The following is a 23,935-nucleotide window of genomic DNA, read 5'->3' as shown; positions in this document are numbered from 1 at the left end:
TTGACAGCTGAAGAAAAGTTTTGACGGCTCGGTTTTTATTTTAACTAATTTCAGTATTTATATAAAAGACCATCAGTGTAATAAAATGTTATCTAGCACATATAACGGATTAGCGATTTAATCCTTTAATCAATTATGAATATATTATTGATAACACCATTATTGATACGTGAGTTATTACAGATTTTATAAAAATTCTTACGGTTGCCTATTATCTGTAGGTACATATTATGACGCGCAACGAGATAATGTCATGCTGTTTTTTTAAATTTTTATGTCCACAAGTGATAAGGTATTATATTTTCTAGGTAGCGTATTTGATTTCTTTGTATTACTTCAGTATTTGACATTGTTTGACGTAAGTGTACATAACCTCAATTGTTTTTCAAATTTGTATCCCTCAATAAGATTTATATCCTGCTTCACTATAATATGACGATTCTTTTTATGGTAATAGTGCCGCAGATGCCCGCATGACCTTTTATAACTTTCTTTTTAGACCAAACCTAACCTAACCTAACCTAAAGGTTGAAACAGACACAATTACGATCTGGCACATATGTTAAGAACGTTTTAGTGCCCATGATCGTATCTATGCTATTCCGACATATACATACATATCTGTATACCAGAGGTAAACTATTGTAACTCCAAAAATCGTGAAATGGAGTTATTGTTATATTGTTACCTACTTCATTACTTATCCTGCATACGTGGTAAACAGCTGTAACTCATATTACTCTTATTATAAAAGTTAAAAATTAATAATGTCATTGTAACTCCATAACTATTAGAGGTAAACAACAGTAAGAAAACATACAATTCTTTTGATGAAACTTATAATCGAACTACAGCAGTAAACAAACAAAAAGGTTTTGATAAATAGATAAATTTTATCTTTTTTCCATTCACGAGTGCCACAAGTTGAAAGTTCCAAAAATCACAAATTCGTCTCTCATGTGAAGTTGTCATTTTGGATTTACCGTAGTTTACCTCTGGTATACAGATATTATATGACAGCTATGACTGAGTACTGATAAATGAGCTAAACGGGTTTTTTGGCATATATGTGCCAGATCGTCATTGTGTCTGTTTCAACCATAACCTAACCTAACCTACCCCAACCTAATCGTACCTAACACAATCTTAGTGCATCGAAATGTATGAAAATATCAAATTTAAAATTAACATTTATTAGATCGAAAAATGTCTGCGCCGACAGAAACAGGTATTTAATATTAAAATTGTCTACATGGAATTAAGTTTTCGTAAAAAAAAAATATAAAAACTCATGCAGGCATCTGGGGCATGCCATATCCATTGCGCCATGTCAATGATTTTGGCCATCTTTTACCTGTCTGTCGTTGCTCTGAACAGCGATGGAGTGCTGAGATCAACCAGTCTCAGAGATTTTTGAACCATAATGTCCTTCACTTACCAGAAATATTCCCTTGTAAAAGCCACCCTGGCTTTCTTATGACAAATGGTCGCTTTCTGGTTCAGTAATACATTCAGTAATTTATATTCAGCCAGCGAATTTAAGGCTGCCTCTTCTTCTGTGTGCAACGCAGGGCTCAAAATGACCGGAGCGCCGTTATCGACACACACAATCAATCCCCAAAATTATGTGTCTGAGCTAGATGGGTCATATAACAAAAAATTGAACACACTTATTTTCATAAAACACACATAACATTGGATAATTATGTTAATATTTTCGTAAACTTATCGACCGTTCCGGTTCGTAAAATTTTCCATTTCGAGCGCTGGTTCAACGTGATGGTTTCACCCCTGTATAGTGAATGTAGCTCCTCATTATATCTGGACTTCCAAATGCTGTTTTCTTTAACACCACAAAGGGTGTTACTTCTCAGGACTCTCCTTTCCTCATCTTTATCATCCTCTCACCTTATATGCTGAGTGCAACCGCTCCATTCTCTTACTTATGTTCTCCATATTACTATTAGGCACAGGAGAGTTTTATATTGAGTTGTTTTGGTTTTCTTTGATAAGGAAGCTTTTGTAGACCAAAATAGTATTTTTTTATTGCTTGCTTTATTAGTATTTGTGAAAAGGGACGTGAAAGTCTATTCCAACTATGTAACTTCACAACACTGTTTCGTTATATTTACTAGGTATGAAATTAACCGCAACATGTTACTGACGTATTCTGTGTGCTGCGTACCTTTCGTTATCTAAAAGCCGAATCTTTTAATTGGTACCCCTATTTAGATCTTCGATCAAACTCAACATGCTTTGGATGAGGTTTTTGCGATGTTCCGCTTGTCCCCTCGCTAATGTCACAATATTAACGGTTACTTGTAATTTGTATGTAAAACATTTCACCGTGGCACAGTTCACCGTGAGCTTTCTTATCGGAAAGAGATGACCGTATACTATATATATCTCCAATTTTATTAGATTCAATATGAACATTAATTCAATTTTCATAGCTGATTTTGGCAAGATTCATGAATTCAAGAATGAAAACCTAACCTAATCTAATCTAACAAATAGTCCAGTATATCGGCTATTTTCAAAATTTGTTTGCAGCTGGCTTTCTATAAAGTGTAAACCGACAAAAACCGTGTTTTATTTAGACATGAATTTTATGTCAGTACTATACAACCCAAAGAGGTTGGACGGTCTTTAATATACAGCCATATATTTCCGATACAACATTTCACGGTGAAGTGTGATACGGCGAACTGCATACGTACAAGTTTCCGGATACGGATATTGACTGCTTAAAAGAGTTATCTAATTTATACATTAAAAGTGGTATTTTTGAAGTTGCATATTAAACGGGTAGCATGCATACAATTTTACATTATTTTGGAATAAACTGTTTTATTGGAATAGGCTTGCTGACATAAACAAATGATTCCAGAGTTACAAAAAATTTGATCCCTACGCTAAGGATGCTATTGTAAAACTAGCAAATATTTTGTTTTGACTTTTTTTAGACTAAAAAGCATCTCAAAAAGGGTATTCATATAACACTTCAGTTAAAACAAATTGTGTTAGAACCTCAGAGTAATGACATATAGAGAGCGTCTATTTTTCGGCAAAATGAAGCCATGTTTCTTGCGTATAACGCACTGTAGAACCTCGATTTTATTATTATCAACTTAACCATGAAACATTATACCATTGTGTTGGTTCTCAGTACGGCTACCAAATAGTTACCCATAATATGTTCTACTAAAATAACTAAAAATAATTATCACTAACTTAATACTTAACACAAAAACCATAAATTTTAGCAACACATGCTCGCAGTTTTTAAATGAATGTAATGAATCAAATCCATTTTTACCGGCGACGCTTACAAAAAATATTTAATTCAGCCGTAGAAATTCTTTCTATCTCTAATGCATAGTGCGGAGATATAAGCATGCCGAATGCTCATTCACTCTCATTTATAGTTCATTTTTATTCAGGCCTTGGTGACAATGATTAATGTATATTTACAATGAATAGCTTTGAAGAATAGCTATAGATAATAGAATACACCAATTTTACTTATATTTTTTGTAAATGTCAAAATAATGTCCTTAAAATTTATAATGTGATCAATTTATCCTTTAAGCAGTAGAATCCAAGAATGGATAAATCAAAGCAGCAGCCGAAAGAAGCAGAAAGACTGTTCAGTGGAAAAGAAGGCCACGGAGACAATGAGATAAGACATTTATTTGAAGAATCTGCAGCTCTAAATGTATATGATAAAACTACAATAAACTTAGCCGCTGGATGTCCAGGACCTGATTTACTTTCGCGTCTTCCGGCCATCTTCAAAGCTGCCACTCAACATCGAATGGTAAGTTACTAAGATCATATTATGAAAATTACATGCCAAAGCCATGTTCCTTTTTCTTCTCTCTGTACAATATCCCAGTGGCGAAGGGTGGAGGTAGGCTGTTAAGATCCGCCATAAATAGTGCACATTAAACTTTGTCTGCTATACGTATTTGTTTTCATTGAAATGAGACAACAATTTATAGATGGTGTTGGTTAGTTTTTAAAATTCAATTAAACCCTGCGAAAACCAAGCCATAATAGATAATAGTCAAAAAATAGTCGTCTATCTATAATATATTTAAAATTATGCAATTAAATTATACATCTTTATGCACTAATGGCGCTGTGAAACAATGAATTTTGAAACCCACCAGGGTAAATGTTTAAATTTAACTGTTTGCAGCATACTTAAAAACCAATACAACTTACTATCGTATCGTATTGGGCCGTTGATTAGCATGTTAACCTTCATTTCAGGAATCAGAAGAGCAGAACAACTTCTACCTCTTTCAATATGGACCGACTGCCGGCTGGAGTGGTCTGCGAAATGTGCTGGCAGAATTCCTCACAAAGAATTACGGCGACACTGTGAACAGGTCAGGCCAAATTAATTCGACTAAAACTAAAATCTATTAGAATACAGTACTCTCTCAGTAATGCGCCTCCCCAAAAACCAGACAAGTGTCCAATTAGTGAAAGCGATGGATTATAGTGCATACATACAAAATATCTTCTTCTTCTTCTTCGGCCATATCCGCCCCTTAATTGGAGTATATAAACTCCAGGCTGTAGTGGTAGAGAAGTTCAAGACGTATTTTTTTGCTTCAGGGCCGATTTGTTCCTGTCATGTGGCGCTACATATGGCTTACAGCTAGTGGTGAGCTGCCTGCTGGCGCCCTCCGCTGTCATATTCGTCGAGGAATACACCTTCATGATCGCCCTTCACCTTTTCAGAGAGTTTCCGTCTTTCAGTATTGTTAAAGGTGAATACAAAAATGCCTTCGTCCAGGTCTCGATAGAGATTTATTGAACATTAACTTTGCCTCATAAAAAAAATATTTAAATAGGTACGGTATTGTGACCATAAAGCTTGACTTGATATAAATAAAAAGATTTCAAGTTAAAATATTACTTTATTAAATATAAATACATTAAAAAATATTCAAAAATTTATTCTATTACATTTATTAAATTACAATTAAATGGTACAGTAGAACCTCGATTATCCGGACCTCGATCATCCGGATTTTCGATTATCCGCATTATTTTTAATATTACCGATATGTGTCATCAAAAAGAAAACGTGTCGTATTATCATTAAAAGACAAATTGGATATAATCGATGCTTTGAAAAGCGGTGACTCAGGATGTTATCTATCTAATAAATATGGCGTCGGAACGTCAACTATCTCGGATATAAAAAAACAAAGTGAAACTATTATGAAGTTTACTAATTGTTTACGGTCAGAAGATGGAAGCTCAGAGCGGAAAGTTATGAAAAGATCAGGAAATAAAGAAGTTGAAGAGTGTATTTTTATGTGCATACAAAGACGAAAGAGTCACGTCGGTAATACAACCGATGGATCAGGGTGTAATAGAAACAATCAAACGTTTATATAGAAAACATATGCTTCAACGATTATTGCTAGCAGACGAAAATAATGAAGAAACAGTTATCAGTTTCTATGTGTATTTATATGTAAATCTAGACAAATATAAATTATTCATACTGTCTTTCCCTGTCAATTATGATTTTTTTTTTCGATTATCCGAATTTTTCCTTATCCGGACTATCTTCATCCCCAATTAGTCCGGATAATCGAGGTTCTACTGTAATGTAAAATTACATGTTGGTAATAATCGGAAGAAAACTTTTTAACCAAAGAATCGACACTAATAATGCGCTTTGGCAAATAACTGTAATGTCATAATATGTTCCTTATTTAACCTCATTATGTCTTTCCACCAATTGACAGTTAAAATTAAATTTAGTAATCTTATACTTTTGTTTTTCCAGTGCCACTGACACCTGACGGAGTGGACGTGAAGAAATTCAAAGAAATCGCCACTCGCGCGAAGGCAAACTCACAATGCAAAGTTAGTGAAGAGAAGCCATTCTGGGCAATGTTTTACACAATTCCCAACTTCCAAAATCCAACTGGATGTTTACTATTACCAGGTTTGTGAAAACAATATTATAGTCATCGAGTCACCATTCGCTATCGCTTCTGGGGGCACCCGTATTTTTTTTATAATCTATTTTCATTGCTTCTCTCTATGAGGACATCAAATATACCTATCATGTGTCCTGATCTTTAACTCAATATCGGTTTGAGCTCAGTTAGTTCTGCTCAAAGGCGACTTGACAAACCAGGGCATCGGACATAGGAAGGTAGTTTAGATCAGTGGCGAAGGGTGGAAGTAGGTTGTTTAGATCCTTAAAACCTTAAACTTTGTCAGTCAAACGTATATAGTGTTTGTTAGTTTTTTAAATTCAAATAAACCCTGCCTAACCGAAGCTATAGTAGATAATAGTCAAAAAATATTTGTTCATCTATAAAATATCTAAAATTATACCATTTGATTAAACCATACATAATTTAAAATATTTTATAAATAAAAGAATATCTTTTATCGATTATGGTTTGTTTTAAGCAGGGCTTAATGAATTTAAAAAAACTGACCAATACCATATCTAATAATAATATTATTTCTTAATTCAATGAAAACAACTGACTGAAAAAGTGTGCACTATTTAAATTTTCGAGCTATCGTCCATAACTATTATGTGCCAACATACATATCTAAACTATTATGGTTTGGTTAGGTAGCGTTTAAGAGCATACATAAGTGAAACGGCAAATAATTTTCAACAGTAGGTGGAACGAAATTTCGCAGTCGTCGCCAATCGGAGACTGACAGTCGAGGTGTGAGCACGTCAATTTGTTTTGTGATGGCGTCGGAGGAATATATTCTTAAATCATGTAAAGATGACTAAAAAACGTTCCGCATGTACTTGAAAAAGAAAACATGTCAATGAATATACTATTATTATTATGAATATAATAATAAACATAACATTAAAAGGACGCATGTTGAATTTTTATGACAAATTATATTTCGTTCGGCTCACGTCATTTGCACAATCCGCGCATCGCCTAGTCACAATCTTTTTAGACCATGCCTCAGCTGAAGTATAGTCTTAATTTCATTTATAATAACTATTATGGGGGAACATACATACCTAAACTATTATGGTTTGGTTAGGTAGGGTTTAATTGAATTATAAAAACTAACTAGCATCTGCAAATTGTATTCTTAGTTAAATGAAAACAAATAAGTATGATTCACAAAGTTTATTGTGCAATATTTATGTCGAGTCTTAACAGCCTGCCTCCACCCCTAGCCACTAGTATAGACTTGCTCTATTTCCCCATGTCAAGGGATTACCTGTAGCGGGAATCTATCCACTTGCTTTGGCACATTTTCTTTATGGACTCATTTTATAGCATTCTGGAATCTACTGGAATGGTGTTCCTGATTGGCCGACTTTTTTTGCCAGATTGTCTGCTTTCATTTCCCTCAATTCCTATAATTATTATATCCTACGAGAGGCCACTCTCCATCCAGCCAGTGAATGAAGACCCTCTTTGGTGGTTGGGTGTTTTACATCTTGAGACATGGCCTGTCCAACGGAGTGGCCCCTCTTTCATGTGTGTGATAACGGGGATATCACCGCACAGTGTTTCATTAATAGAAGAGGTAAAGATATCCAGAAACAAAACCGGATATGTTAGTACGGAGTATTCTCGAGTGTGGGGATGTAGTATGAAATGCTCTTAAATTTATATAAGCGAGTAACTGCAGCAAAATTTTGTAAACCACTTTGGAGTCGTGTTATTATGACAGCGTTTTGCGCAGAGAAGTAAGTTCAACCGTCATTATCGATGTTGTTGGGTCTTGTTAATAACTTTGTCTGTTATCACAAGACCTGTGCCGACTTTACTCTTTTCTTTTGAGCCATCTGTTTAGAAATGGGTCCATCCCACATCGTGTCCGGAAACTTGTACGTATGCAGTTCGCCGTATCACACTTCACCGTGAAATGTTGTATCGAAAATATACGGCCGTATATAAAAGACCGTCCATCCTCTTTGGGTCGTATAGTACCTACTTACATAAAATTCATGTCTAAATAAAACACAGTTCTTGTCGGTTTACACTTTACAGGAAGCCAGCACCAAACAAATTTTGAAAATAGCCGATATACTAGATTATTTGTTAGGTTAGGTTAGGTTTTCATTCTTGAATTCATGAATTTTGCCAAAGTCAGATATGAAAATTGAATTAATGTTCATTTTGAATCTAATAAAATAGGAGACCGTGTAGTATACGGTTATCTCTTTCCGATAGAAAGCTCACGGCGAACTGTGCCACGGTGAAATAATGTTTTACGTACAATTTACATGTAACCATTCCACTTACCTCTCGCTCAGAATTTTTTCCGTAGACTGTTTAGTCTACAATCGGCCACAAGGCCCAAATTATATAGTAATAATAGTGAAATAATCATGATAACAGTCATATCAAAATACAAATATGTATTCTGACATTAACGCAATCAGAGTTGGGGGGGGTCGCCAGTCTTTGTAATGGTTGTTCTTACTGCGGAGATTTTTGACCTCTACTGTCCAGAAATAGCTCTGTTACCCTCGAGTATCCTTTCACTCCTGCACTCCAAGCTCGTGGCATCCTTCACCTGGTCACTCCGGCGAGACAACAATATGCACTAAAGTCGTCAGTTAAAAATTGAAAGTGTGGCAAACCCACTTATGCTAATGTCAAGTTGATCAACATTCCTATGATTTGTTATGTAATAAAAGTGTATTCATAATATGTGGGTATACAAATTAATTTAATTACACCTCTTAATGTATACTTCCTCGTAATGTATGTACATTAAAACAGAAACAGATATGTCCAACTGGTGACTCGCAGATCTCTACGAATCTATTCGAAGTGTGAATTGATTTTAACTGTGTTATCCATGGCAAAAAATGCTTTATCACAACAGCGCATCTATTCTATACACAAGACTACTATCGGCCGTTATTGGCGATTAACGAGGGTAGTTTACAGTGGCGAAGGGTGGAGATAAGCTATTAAGATCCGCTACAAATAGTGCACATTATACTTTGTTAGTCACACGTATTTGTTTTTATTGACGACTACAATTTGCTAATGGTTCTGGTTAGTTTTTAAAATTCAATGAAATCAAGCCTAAACTGAGCCATAATAGTTTAGGTATGTTATAGGCTATCCGATAAAAATAGTGCAAACTTTTCAGTCATACTTAGGTATTTGTTTTCGTTGAATTAAAAATACATATTACGGATGGCGTTTGTTAGTTTATTAAAATTCATAAAGCCCTGCCTTAACCAAACGATAATCGATAAAAAATATTCTTCCATCTGTAAAATATTATAAAATATGTATGGTTTAATGGCAGAATTTATAGATAAACGAATATTTTTTTGACTATTATGTACTATGGCTTGGATTAGGCAGGGTTTAATTGAACTAACAAACACTATTTACACACTGTAATCTTAAATTCAATGAAAACAAATACGTTTGACTGACAAAGTTTAGTATGCACTATTTATGTCAGATCTTAACAGCCTACCTCCACCCTTCGCCATTGGTAGTTTTTCATATGTTTGTATTGAAGTATTATAATTTTATTGTTACAATAAGTTAGCTGTCTAAACAGTCAAAACTGTCTATCTCGTTCTAAAATTTAGCACAGCCAAGAGCGGTGCCGTTAAAACATAGCACTTATTGTAACAATTACAACTAACTTATTGTAATTGTCACAATAAGTATTAATACTTCGATACAAAAATATGAAAAACTACCCTCGATAACTGCCGATAGCGGCAGATAGCAGTATTGTGTATAGAATAGATGAGCTGATTTGGAAGAATGAAAACATTACCAAAACAAATAAAATGCGTATAGTACAAGGCCTGAACAAAAATGAACCATAAGTGCGAGTGAGTAAGCATTCGGCCTGCTTACATCTCCGCTCTATGCGTTAGAGTAAGATAGAATTCCTTCGGCTGAATTTAAAAAATATGAAGACGTCGCCGGCAAAAATTGATTTGGCTGATTACATGCATTTAAAAACTGCGAGCATGTGTTGCTGAAATTTATTGTTTTTGTGTTAAATATAAAGTTAGTGGTAATTATTTTTAGTTATTTTAATAGAACATATGGTTAACTATTTTGTGTTTTAATTTGGTGGTCTTACTGAGAAGCAATAAGATAGTATAACGTTTGATAATAATAAAATCGTTCTACTGTGCGTTATATGCTAGAAATGCGGCGTTATTTTGCCTAAAAATAGACTCTCTCTATAATATCATTACTCTGAGGTCTAGTATGATTCCTCGTCTTCCCAATCTATGAAACTTTTGACCTGCTCTTTTTTTTCCAAAGCTTTTCCTCAATGTGTGAACTGATCAAATTCTTTCCTCTATACAGGTGTTGGGCAATGAGGCTCCGATCTAAAAAGGTTGGACATCTCTGTATTAGATTACCTTGCCCAACTGACCCTCCATATTTGGCAATACTCCCACGACACGAGTTTCTATAAATGTTTTGTTTTTATTTGACTATGATACAACATGATTTAAATTATGCATTCGACACCCACCTTGTCAAAATTCGTGACAAATTTATTCGCCTTATGTTTGCATTTTCGTATCTACATAAATTTGATTATCTCATAATTATTAAATTGTAGTTTGCGTTTTAAATTCAATCTACACAGTTACTGCAACTTTTGTATGTGACTCCCACTGTTTTGGTTTTAAAATGTATTTTATATTTGTATTGTATTTTACAGTGGCGAGGTTGCCTGTTTAAGATCCGCTATAAATAGTGGACACTAATCTTTGTCAGTCATATGTATTTGTTTTCATTAAAATAATACTACAATTTACAGGTGGTGTTGGTTAGTTTTTAAAATTCAATTAAACCCTGCGAAAACCAAATGATAATAGATAATAGTCAAAAAATACTAGTCTATAAAATCTATAAAATATCTAAAATTATGCAATTAAATGACACATAATTTTAGATATTTTATAGATAGAATAATATTTTTGGTACTGTTCGGTTAAAGCGGATACAGCGGAAAACGCATTTTGAAAATAGCCGATAAACTGGATTATTTGTTAGTTTGGGTTAGTTTAGGTTAGGTTGAGTTAGGTTAGGTTAGGTTTGGTTAGGTTAACCTAACAAATAATCCAGTTTATTGGCTATTTTCAAAATGCGTTTTCCGCTGTATCCGCTTTAACCGAACAGTACCATATTTTTTTCTACTATGGTTTGGTTTATTCAGTGCTTAAGGGGGAAGGTGTTCCATGTCAGCTATTTTCTGGTATTTTCGGAGGTTAAGCCTGAATCTTACGTAAGATTTATAGAAAAACTATTTATATAATTATGAAGCTTATTCATCGGCAAATATTTATGTCAAACATTTGATAACTGCATAAAGTATTTTTATGACGTAAAATAATATTCTTTGGAACCTTGAAATGTAATAATTGATAACGAAGCCATATTTTTGTGACATTAATAGACTGTGTTGATAACCGTTTTTTCCACTAAATATTATGTCAAAACGTTTATTATAGATAGCTTTAATGTTATCAAACATAATGTAGTAAAATATATTCAGTATAATTATAATATTTGCAGTTTCTGTTGGCTCTAAATCTAACGGAATCGACTGGATATTTTGTTATTAAAATATGCGATAATTATAGACATTCCAAATAATCTAAAGCTACGTATCAGAAGGGTTATCATTAATCATTGAATAAATGATGAAATATCTTGTTAAATATAAATTTATAATACTAAATAGATACATTTTAAAAACAACCATTTCACGAAATATTTGACCAACTCGATGGGACGTCAGACCGCCTGCAAATTTGGCGTTAGATGTATGGAATCTTTAGCTGGTGCTATTTTCACTTCATATGACCAAAAAAATACGCCAATCCACGAATATTGTATAAAAATATGTTTATAAAAGTGAATGCTACAAATTGAGCACAAAAATATGTGATACAAACATAAATTCGGACAAATTATTCAAAAGGAAAACATATTTTGACATTTGAGGACAAAACAAAAAAAAATCTGAAGAAATTTGTATTTGCGTCAATTCTACGTTATGTCATACTAAATCATACATTACAATTTTTAACACTGTTGCAATCTATTTTGCCTAATATTGCAACATAGCAATCAGTTTTCTGTCCCTTTCTATAACTATCTCCCTCTACATTCAAAATAATTATGATTGTAGTAGGTATGTATTTTATAAATTGTGATAGATTTTATTTTATTTCAGTGAAATATATCAGGTCGTCCAGTATTGCCATATCTACTAAAATATTATTGGATTGATATTTTAGTAAATAATTGAAAGAAGTTTTTCACCATTTGTATCTACTATTAGTTTTACTATTTTTATTTAATAAATAATACACATGAGGTTTTACGAATTTCACATTTGTTATTAAACATACTTACATAATTTAGAACACCTCAAACACATCGCGAAGTAAAAATATCTATATTTTTTACTTAGCCAAATTATGAATCTACCTAGGTTAGGTACCTACTGATATTTATATTACAGAAAATTTAACTTTTACTAAATTATGAATTTGCGAGATTATAATAATACAGATGAGTTTAAAGAATACTTTCATCAAATAATAACATAATAATGGATGCCTGTACTTACATAATATTTTCCAATGAAATATTTTTTTCTTTTAAATTAACTTTAATTTCGAAAGTTTAGCCTGGCAATACTATGAACGTCATTTATTTCAGCGGGAATGCGAAATTTTCATCCTCGGTTTTTGACATAGGTACCTAACAATATTATCACAATTATTTATATCGATTGTACTTACAAAAAATGCCACGAACTCACTATCCGATGGCTGGAAGTTCCAAAAAAAGACGTAGGAAAAAAGATGGAAATATTAATACATTAAAAACACAAAGGTTTGAATTTATTATTTTATAATTTGACATAATTATACATAGTTGAAAAAACCACATTTCACAGAAAATTTTGGTTCACAATATTTATTTATCTTGCAAAAGGAAGTTTTGCGTATTACTTATTAATACACACAATTAAGTATAATGATCATTTGTACTTATATTATGTTTGTGCCATGTCTTATTCGAAATTAGTGTGTCTGTGACAAAAATTATAATCTGGTACAATAATTAATAGCAGCTATACATTTTGTTTTCTGTTAACTATCTACTAAACTAATATTTTTGAATGTATTATAGTATTGATATATTGCCGAAGACTATGCCTGAGCATGGAAATCCTCAAAGCATACTACCTGAACCAGAATTTCATCCCACATTTGAACACGAACACGAAGAATTTATTATAGAAAATGAAATTGAAGATTCAAGCCCTAAATTCCGTGTAGAAGGCCGTAGAATTATAGACTTTTCATATTTTTTCCAACAACTTCAATTAATTAGCCACCATGATTCTCCATTTAATTGTAATTTATCACATTTAGAAATTTTTGGGGAAAATCGGGATAACTTTAGTAGTACATTTTTTATCCAATGTAAACTTTGTGGTAAAAAATTAAAATTATATACCACTGAAATGAACAAAAACAAAATGAATCTGTGTGACGCATTTGTATCCAGTATAATCAGTATCGGCAGTGGATTTTCAAATCTGGAAGAAATGTGTTCAGCAATTGACGTACCATCGATTACAGCAAGAACATACAGAAAGAGTCAACAGAAGGTGTACGAGTGGTTTGAAGAAACCAAAAATAAGAGTATGGAAAACGCTGCGAAAGAAGAGCGACAACTTGCAATCGAAAATGGTGACGTCGATTCTTCTGGTATTCCCATGATATCAGTTGTTGCAGACGGCTGTTGGTCGAAACGTTCATACAGATGCAATTATTCCGCAGCATCTGGCGCTGCCACGATCATTGGTCAAAGAACCGGAAAGATTTTGTACATGTCAGTGAAAAATAAATATTGCGATTTGTGCGCCAAAGCTAAAAATAAAAATATCCCTGCTCAACAACATAAATGCTTTTTAAATTACACCGGTCCGTCAGCTGGAATGGAATCTACAGCAATATTAGAAGGCTTTAAAGAATCTATTAATACACATGGATTGATTTATTCAAAATTGATTGCTGATGGAGATTCCAGCACATACAAAAAAATTCTTGATTGTCACCCATATCCGAATGTAACTGTCGAGAAAGTTGAATGTAAAAACCATTTAATTAGAAATTATTGTGGCAAAATAGAGGCATTAACCAAAGACACAAGATATCCCTTGAATGTAAGAAAAATCATTGCGTCAAGAAAAAGACGTCTGCGGAAAGCCGTCATAGGTGCAATCAAGTATAGAAAACTACAAGATAGTACTTTCGAAGAAAAGGTTATCGCTTTGAAAAAAGATTTAATTAATGGACCGCACCATGTTTTTGGAGACCATACTTCTTGTCTACCATATTTTTGTACAAATGAACCAAATACAGAGGACATGCTTGATGTAAATTATGTACCAGCATTAAAAGAATGCAGTCTATTTTCTCAATTAATGATATATAATTCTCGTTTGGTGCTAAATTCAAAAAGTTTAATTTATAATTTTTCTACTAATATTTCAGAATCTTTTAATAACATGATTGCAAAATTTGTAGGCAGCAAGAGAATTAACTACTCTCAAAGACAATCGTACATGGGACGATGTGCAGCGGCGGTAATCGCATTTAATACAAATAAGTTACATTGCACAATTCAAAAACAAGTTTATAAAAATAGCCCAAAAGCCTTCATAAATCGCTTAGAATCAAGAAGGTTGAAAAAAAATAAAAAAAAAATAGGAAAACCTTGGCGAAAACCAATACATTCTGTTCCTTTATCTAATCCAGATTATGGAGAGAGTTGCCAAAAACCTGATATGGACAAAAATCAATATCAATTGTTAAAAGAAACTTTTTTGAAAAAACTCAAACTGACAAACTATGAGAGGAGGGATATAGAAAGACGCACTGTATTACAATCTGAATGTGCAGAATGGCTAGAAAGGCGACGAAACCTTCTTACTGCCTCTGTTTTTGGAAAGGTGTGTAAGCGGCGAGAAAATACAAAATTTGGGCCTTTGGTAAAACGTTTATTATATAGCCAATCATTAGCCAACGTGAAAGCGGTAAAATATGGTAAAGAAAATGAATCAATAGCTTTACAACAGCTTAGTGTACAAGAACGAATTAAGATTGAGAGATGTGGATTGTTTATCGATGATGTGTATGATTTTATCGGTGCAACGCCAGATGGCATCAGCGATGATGATACAATTATTGAAATAAAATGTCCTTTCTCAGCTGCTGGAATAAGTGCAGATGAAGCTATTGTACAGAAAAAAATTAAATTTTGGAAAGTAGATAAAGACAGGAATATGGTAATAGATAAAAATCACGATTGGTACTTCCAGATTCAGGGGCAGCTTCATATTACTAAGAAAGATGTCTGTTTATTTGGAGTTTGGACGGGACATAATTTTCCTGTTAAAATAGAATTAATCAAAAAAGACGAGACATTTTGGATTGAAAAGATTGAAAAAAAGATATATCACTTTTATATGAATTGTCTACTGCCAGAAATAGTAGATCCCAGAACCAGTAGATCTATGAATATTAGAGAACCAGAAAGGCTGACTTTCTAAATTTTTATTTTAAATTTTATTATGCTTAATATATTTTCAACAAGTCTATAGTACATCACTATTTTATAGTTCATCAAGATATATCTAATTTACTAATATAGTTTACTGTTACTAGACACCCACAACGAGTGTAATTTTATGAAATTCAAAATAATATGTATACTTACATCTAAATAATGATACCTAAAGATCTTGCTGGCGATTCCACTGTGCCATATTTTGTATAAGCATTCGTCTCTGCAGCCGTGGAGTTTGGTCCCGTGTAAAAATTACATTTTGTTCTCAAGGTCAAAAACCAAATTGGTTGTGCCAATGGCTTATAACCATTCCTCATAAATGATTATAACTGATATCACCTCATAACTGATCAGTGCCATGCACGAGTTAACTCGCGGGATCTTTTAAACGTCATAACTTCTGAATGAACTGTTTGTGTATATTTTCTTAACAATATTTATCATTTTAGTGTGAAAAAATTCACGTTAAACATGTTGATTTGGTAAATTTTCACAAATATTTATCATTCTATTCTTATTTCATATTTTTTAAGGGATTCATTTTATTCCAAAAATAACTGACCTACAAGTACCCACCTGGTAAAAATTGGATTTGGATTGGATGGAATTTCCTAGTAGATTTTCCAACTAAACAACATGACGCTTTCTATATATTATTTACTGTTAGTTTTGAAATTATTGTATTTGAAATAAATAATGTATCAATAATACACATAGAAATCAATAGATATATAAAATAGATATCACAGTTTAAAAATCAGAAAGATCAATGCATATTACCATTGTTTATGTTACAATATAAAACAACATTTATCATTGAACGTAGGTACCAAGAAAAATAGACTTCATTAAAATGTGTCAATATAGTATATACCCGATATAATTATATAAATTATTATATTGTTAATTACTCTGTGGGGTCCATATATAGTATATACTGCTTCAATAGTAATTTAATTTTGTACTTGATTTACTTATTATATGTACAAATGTAATATACTTACCTACTTATTAGGATATATCTTGGTGAATTTTAAAATAAGAGGAAATTAAATGGAGGTCATCGTGTCTAACTATATGTCAGCCGTTGTTAAGTCTTATATAAATATTTATACATTATTAAATTGTTTTTCTGTTTTTTATTGATGTAAAGACATGGCATGTATTCAAAGTAATAACAAATTAGCTGTGTACTATTTATTTAACTTATATTAAAACCCCAAGATTGATTTCGTCTTACGACATATTTTATTCTTCTAAGTTTTACTATGACATTGTAATATGAACCATGGATATAGTATAGTACTTAAAAAAATCAAAACTGGTAATATATTATTTCAATATTTAATTGTCAATTTTCATTTGAAGTCAGCATTTAATTACTGGTATAACACATAATTATTAACTGATATCTACAACTTCAGATGGACAAATTAATTGATATATCATATTTTCAGTTTTCATTTCCTTTCAACAATGTATTCATTCTAGCAGCTATTTTAAATATCTTACTAGTTTTTATGTCATGGCACCTTACAAAGGCTCCGAGCAACCGTATACTGAGCTTCGAGAACAGATGTTTACGACGGATACTGGGTGTGCGGTAATTTTAGAAGTAACGGGAGATAAAAGAACGCACCAAATAGCCTCCCATCACGCTGAGAGTGAATACGCAACTTTGTACCTGGCCCGGCCACGTGCTGCGAGTGCCTGAAGAGAATCCCAATCTGGTTTGCCTGTTCTTCAAGCCAACCGGATTCCGGCGTCCTGGATGGCCGCTAAATACTATCTATATAGCATATCTGGCGGAGTTACGGACTGCTAGTATGACCTGGAACGATGCAAAAAAACTAGAGTGACAGAGATTCTTGGAGGCGCCGCATTGTATCCATATGCTGCAACTAAGATGCGGATATAGCCGAAGAGAAGAAGTAATATACAGTATCTAGAAAACTTAAAGCCTTTGAAATGTGTGTGTATAGATACATGCACCTTTCATTGGTGTTGGAAAGACAATTTTTCTAATATCAAAGTGATATTGAGACTGAAAAAGACAAGACTTGGAGAGTAAGCTCTACCAAATGACATACCTAATATGATACAAGTAACTGATATGCACAATTATATTATATTTTATATTACGAATCAAAATAGCAACTTTTATATCATTATCGATAATAAATTTAGTGCAAAAATGTTTTTATAAAATTGTTTTATTTTTTAAACATTAGTCACTTTATATTTACCTTGTGTAATTGTACTATTAAATCTATAAAATGGGTGTATATGCTTTATGGTCGACGTCATAAATCACGCCATGTTCGAATCGTACGCCGAAAGTTGGATTTATTTCATTATTAATTAAAAGATTTATTTCATTCCATCTTATTCATATGAAACCGTCGACAAGCAAAGATCTCGGTAAACATTTTCTCCATCTGCAAAAAACATAACATAGGAACTGTTAATAGTGTGATTTTTAATCTTTTATAGTTGGCGACTGTTTGAAGAGTGGTAATTAAAACGGATTAGTGATAATACAAAGCATCAAAAAAGATTGATTAACTAAAATAAAGTAATCAGGTAGGTAACATGTTTAATAACAACTAGAACGCCTTAGATTATATCAAACAAATATATATGAAATCACAGGTTTTATATAATTCTGGAATGAATGTAACTAACCTCAAAAAAAGGATTGTATTACGTCGGAATTATGAAACATTGAAAGCATGTATAGACTAAGAAAACAATAAATAAACACTTGAATAATATATGCAAAACACACAGAATACTACGATAGTAATAAATAACATAATATTGTACTTACAGATAGTGTTTCTTATTCCTGATATAAAACACAATTGTTTTAGGTACCTTGCAATTTGTAAACATAATATTTGACACTTTTGACAGCAGAGAGATTTTTATATTAGTCTATGGCCAAAAATACGGATTTATTTGGCCGGCTAATAAAAAGATTTTAATAAAGCAAGAACATTTTAAATATGCGACAAATAAATAAAAGTATATATAATATAGTTGTTAAAAAAATCTGTGTACATTATAAAATATATTTAATATTATAAATACATATATTTTTTAAATTTATGTTATAATTTGTAAACGACGAAGCACGTCAGCTAATACGCATAGTAAATGTTTAAACTTCGGTAATCAAATTCGAATGTGACAGAAAGAGAAAGAATAACTTTTTAATCATATTAGCATGCGTAAAAGAGATGTAACATAATATCACTTTCACTTTAAAAATCATACCTAGTATTCAATGTCATAGTTCAACTTTAAATGAAAAAACAGAAACTCTAGGTAAGCATGTGTGCCCTTAATGAATTTAAAAAAATGAACCAACAATATGTGTAATATGTATTCTTAATCCAACGAAAACAAATAAGTATGAATGAAAAAGTGTGCACAATTTTGTCATATCGCCGAAAGTATACCAAAACTATTATGGTTTGCTTTAGGCATGGTTTAGTTTATTTTTTAAAACTAACACCATCTGTAAATTGAAGTCTTAATACAATAAAAACAAATAAAAATGACTAACAAAGTTTAATGTGCACTATTTATGTTGGATGTTAACAGCCTACCTCCTCCCTTCGCCACTGGTATACCTAGATACGCCCGATTTATAAATACAAACGTATTCATTTTTCTTTTTAAATAGTTGTTATTAATTGTAAAATTTATTGCGATATTTGCACCCATAAGTGGTTGATATACACAGATATCCCAACTCAAAGATGATTCGTTGCTTAGCAACTGGAAAATATGACAAACTGACATTTTCTTCAGCTATATTGTTATGTGAACCATAGAAGGCTCTATCTTCTATATGCAAAATCTTTGTGGCGAATGTCCCGTGGATAATCCACAAGCTATTTGATGCTGAGGTCGATTCAGAGACTCAAGGATGGAAGACGCTATCACACCCCCAAATTGTCCCCATTTGAGGATATTGTCTCTGGGGGCTTCAAGAGGCCGGAACCATTTACAGCGGACTCATAGTAATATGAAAAGGGTCGATTACGAGACTGACACTATAATCTTCAATTTACTATCTGCAATATTTTTTATTATTTAAAAAAAAATTCTTTAAAATAATTTCCATATTATTTTATTACGCCATTGACAAAATATCCGGTTTTTGTACCTCGTCGTTGGTGTGTGAGCTTACACGAGGGGTAGGGGTACGCTTCGCCTGCAGCGTGTCGGCAAGCGCGAGATATTTTTTTTGGCGACAGAAAGTTTTATACCCGCAAACCATAAAAAGACATGTGTCACTCTCGCCCTCCACAAAAGCAGATATAAAATTGTAGAAAAATGTAAACTCTTCACCAGTATTATTTAAAATAAATCGCGCCGCGCCGTTTTCGAAAACCATTCCGAGGTGTTTATTTTGATCACTACCAAAGTCCCGAACAACAGACGATGCCTTCTACTGGCGTACTGAGCGAGAAGGAGAATGCATCTTCTCTCTCGTGCATTTGACGGGAGATGACAACGCCCATCCACCACAGAGGCGTCTCTTCAACTGACCTGAATGGGAAAAGGAGGCGTCGTCAGACCTAGACTGCTCTGGTTTGACTGTTTAGTAAAAGACACAGTATCCCTGAGACTGACAGTGAATGGAGCTTGCATGCAGATAGAGGTGAATTGAGATATTTCTTAGAGACCGCCAAGACCTATAAGGTTTTAATGCCGATGATGATGTACTATGTGGTATCTTCAGATCCAATCAATGCCATAGATCAACTGCCGTATATGGCTAGGCCTTGTACATAGGATGGATAAGTGCAAGAATGACAAAGAAACTGATATTCAGAAAACCGGACAGGAAACAAATACATTGCCAACCTTCTACAAGATAGAGGGAAAGTGTCGAATTATATTTGAAGACCTTGGAAGAAAGTGGGCTTAGACTGACTTGGATGTCTGTGGATGTTAAGACCCACATGGGCTTGTAGTGCCGGGAAAAAGAAGATATTTCTATTCGCCAATATTCTTTTCTTTTGACCATGTCCGATCATAATAGAATCATATGGGTCTTCACAGATTAACAGATTTTTATTTTTACGAGAAACGGATGTTAGCCACTTGCTCAACCTATTAGGTCCATACTCTTGACTCCCAAAACAAATTGAAAAAACAATGTGTGTTTGCCAGACCCAGGATTCGAACCTGCGACCCAGAACATTATAAGCTGACACATAACCCACTCGGCTGCCGTTGAAAATGTTTCTATGCACCAACTTACATACTATTAGTTTTCCTGCGGTTGCTGTTATCATGTGTTGTAATAAAAATATTTCCTAAGATTTCCTCTACTTCTAGTTCAAACTCCTTGATGATTTAATTTTCAGACAGCTGTCAGGCTCTGGTAGACACTGCTCGTGAACTGGATCTTCTCGTGGTGTGTGATGATGTCTACAACTTGCTGTATTATGGCAACGATCCAAAGCCACCAGCTCGCCTCTTCTCCTACGACAAACCTTCGAGTCCAGGATACTCCGGAGGCCACGTCATCTCCAACGGATCGTTCAGCAAGATCTTAGCTCCAGGAGTCCGTGTCGGATGGCTGGAGGTCCCGCAGAGAGTGGCGCTACGGCTTAGGCAATCGTAAGTTGTTTTGTTGCAATCATATTGCATATAAAAAATTTATGACGGCAAATTCGCCATTTATTAGCTAAAATTCCAAACGTGCATTATATGAAAGAGACTAGCAAATGGACGTACAATATGTTTAGCTAATCCAAATGCTTCATCACCTACTACACATAACAGTTGCATGTAAATTGTATGTAAAACATTTCACCATGGCACAGTCCGCTGTGAGCTTTCTTATCGGAAAGAGATGACCGTATACTATACTGTCTCCAATTTTATTAGATTCAATATGAACATTAATTCAATTTTCATTGCTGATTTTAGCATAATTCACCAATTCAAGAATGAAAACCTATCCTAACCTAATCTAACCTAACAAATAATCCAGTATATCGGCTATTTTCAAAATTTGTTTGCTGCTGCCTTCCTGTAAAATGTAAACCGCAAGAGCCGTGTTTTATTTAGACGTGAATTCTATGTCAGTACTATACGACCCAAAGAGGTTGAACGATCTTTAATATACGGCCATATATTTCCGATACAACATTTCACGGTGAAGTGTGATATGGCGAACTGCATACGTACAAGTTTCCGGACAGAATGAAATGAAAAATCAACATTCGCAACTTTTTGCAGTGAGAGCCCACCATAGACATTGTGACATTTGACTAAATGATTTTTTGATAAGTTTTCTTCGAATATTTGGTAACTATTTTGTGACCTTCTTCCTTTTTAGCGGAATTATCCAAAGTGGCGGATCAGTGAACAACGTAATGTTTGGCATCATGGAGAGTGTTATTCAATTGGGACTAGCTCAGCAGCAACTCGATTGGTACAAGAAGATCTATAGTGTAAGTGTTGCCTACCGTTATTTATGCCATATATGTACATCTTTTTGGTATAACACTGAATGGCTTTAGACAAGGCGACGCTCTGGCATGCCAGCTGTCACGGACAAGATGATAAGATAATGCAAACAGCACAATGTTTACGAAAGCTGCAGACGTTCTAGTTCACTCAGTTTTACCTGGAAATATTTCCCATAAAGGGGAGGCTTTGCATATTACAGTAGCGAAGGGTGGAGATAGGCTGTTAAGATCTGCCATAAATAGTGCACATTAAACTTTGTTAGTCATACGTATTTCTTTTTATTGAACTATGACTACAATAATTTACAGATGGTGTTGGTTATTTTTAAAAATCAGTTGAACCCTGCCTAAACCAAGATATTATAGTTTTGGTATACTTTGGGTGATAAGACAAAATTGTGCACACTTTTACTTTTATAATTATTTATTTTTGTTGGATTAAGAATACATATTACACATATTATTGGTTCATTTTTTTTAAATTCATTAAGCCCTGCCTGCTCCAAACTATAATAGATACAAATATTATTCTATCTATAAAATATTTAACGTTATGTATGATTTAATTGCATAATTTTAGATATTTTATAGATAGACGAGTATTTTTTGACTATTATCTATTATGGCTTGGTTTCGCAGGGTTTTATTGAATTTAAAAACTAACCAACACCATCTGTAAATTGTGGCCCTGGTTAAAAAAATAGTTAATTAGAAATTATTAGCAATCGTCGGTATACTTCCATTTATTTTAATAATTCGATTGATAAATTGGAGTATCATATCATTATTCATAGTCCTTTCTTTACTCTAGGAAAGAATGGCGGCCATTTGCAGAGCTCTAGAAACTCATCTACCGCCTAATTGCAACTTCAAACCAGCTCTAGGCGGGTATTTCATATGGATCGAGGTTCCAGTTGATGGGGGAGAATTCTTGGCATGGTGCAAGACTAGGGGTGGTCCCGGAGCTGTTCCGTCACTCAGATTCAGTCCATCAACGAAGATATATTCGTACTCCGCAGAGTCCAATGCTGAAATCTTGCAGAGCAGTGCCGGCACGTATTCGCCCGCTATTCGCGTATCTATTGGTTTCCATGATGCTGAGACTTTGGAGAAAGCTGGTGAAGATTTGGCTGCAAAACTTAAAGTCTATATGAAAGAACAGGGGATATCGACTTGATAACATCATTTAAAAATTTTAACCAAATACACGACTTGCTAGTTTTAATGTTTTGATATTATTTACTTTATTTATTTCTTATGGGGCATATGCAGGGAACACACAATTAAGTGTTCTCTGGGCGTATGCATTGTAGCACAGTATGACCTCATTAATTTGACTTTATATAAATTCTGTTGGTACCGCTTTACGGAATGTTATATACAATAATAAACTTTAAACGATGATTATTTGATTACATTCAAACTTTGTTTAAAAACTCTATACTTTGTTTGATAATTATTTTTATTAGTCAGAAAGGTAAACCGAATCAACTATTTCATCGGATATACTAGTGATATGTGGAAACACCTAAAAATTTTTAATACAATGTAGCAATATGAATATATTATGGTGCTAGATATATTTTATATGTGCATTTAAAATGTGATTATTTCGAGGCTATTTTTAATCTTATTATTACTGTTCCTAATGAATACATATTTATATACTTATTATATATTTTTATGTTCAAAATAAATATTTTTAAATGAATGAGTGTTATTCATTTTACATCATTGTGACTATCAAAAGTGCAACAACAAAGTGTAGTTCCTAGGTTTTTCCAGCAG

The 23,935-nt window shown here is 33.3% G+C and overlaps 1 protein-coding gene across 4 annotated transcripts; it reads left to right on the top strand.

The window, feature by feature from the left end:
* On the top strand, window positions 1-23,809 carry LOC147074347 (uncharacterized). Of its 4 annotated transcripts, none has more exons than XM_085943779.1 (8): window positions 1-169; window positions 3,596-3,820; window positions 4,279-4,397; window positions 4,630-4,784; window positions 5,819-5,980; window positions 21,035-21,290; window positions 22,015-22,129; window positions 22,959-23,809. In XM_085943779.1, exons 2-8 carry the CDS (start codon window positions 3,608-3,610, stop codon window positions 23,322-23,324), a joined length of 1,386 nt encoding a protein of 461 aa, XP_085799905.1. In that variant the 5' UTR covers window positions 1-169; window positions 3,596-3,607; the 3' UTR covers window positions 23,325-23,809. The 4 variants fall into 4 exon arrangements, with proteins under 4 accessions (XP_085799905.1, XP_085799906.1, XP_085799907.1 ...); XM_085943780.1 differs by having other exon boundaries at window positions 3,593-3,820; XM_085943781.1 differs by lacking the exon at window positions 1-169 and adding an exon at window positions 304-358 and having other exon boundaries at window positions 3,593-3,820.
* Window positions 23,810-23,935: the final 126 nt, after the last annotated feature.

The sequence above is a fragment of the Rhyacophila brunnea genome, unplaced genomic scaffold (genome assembly GCF_057557595.1).
Source record: "Rhyacophila brunnea isolate RB1 unplaced genomic scaffold, BYU_Rbru_1.0 scaffold_16, whole genome shotgun sequence".
Classification (NCBI taxonomy): Eukaryota; Metazoa; Arthropoda; class Insecta; order Trichoptera; family Rhyacophilidae; genus Rhyacophila; species Rhyacophila brunnea.
Note: the sequence above shows the minus strand (reverse complement) of the source record. Positions and strands in the feature narration are given on the sequence as shown.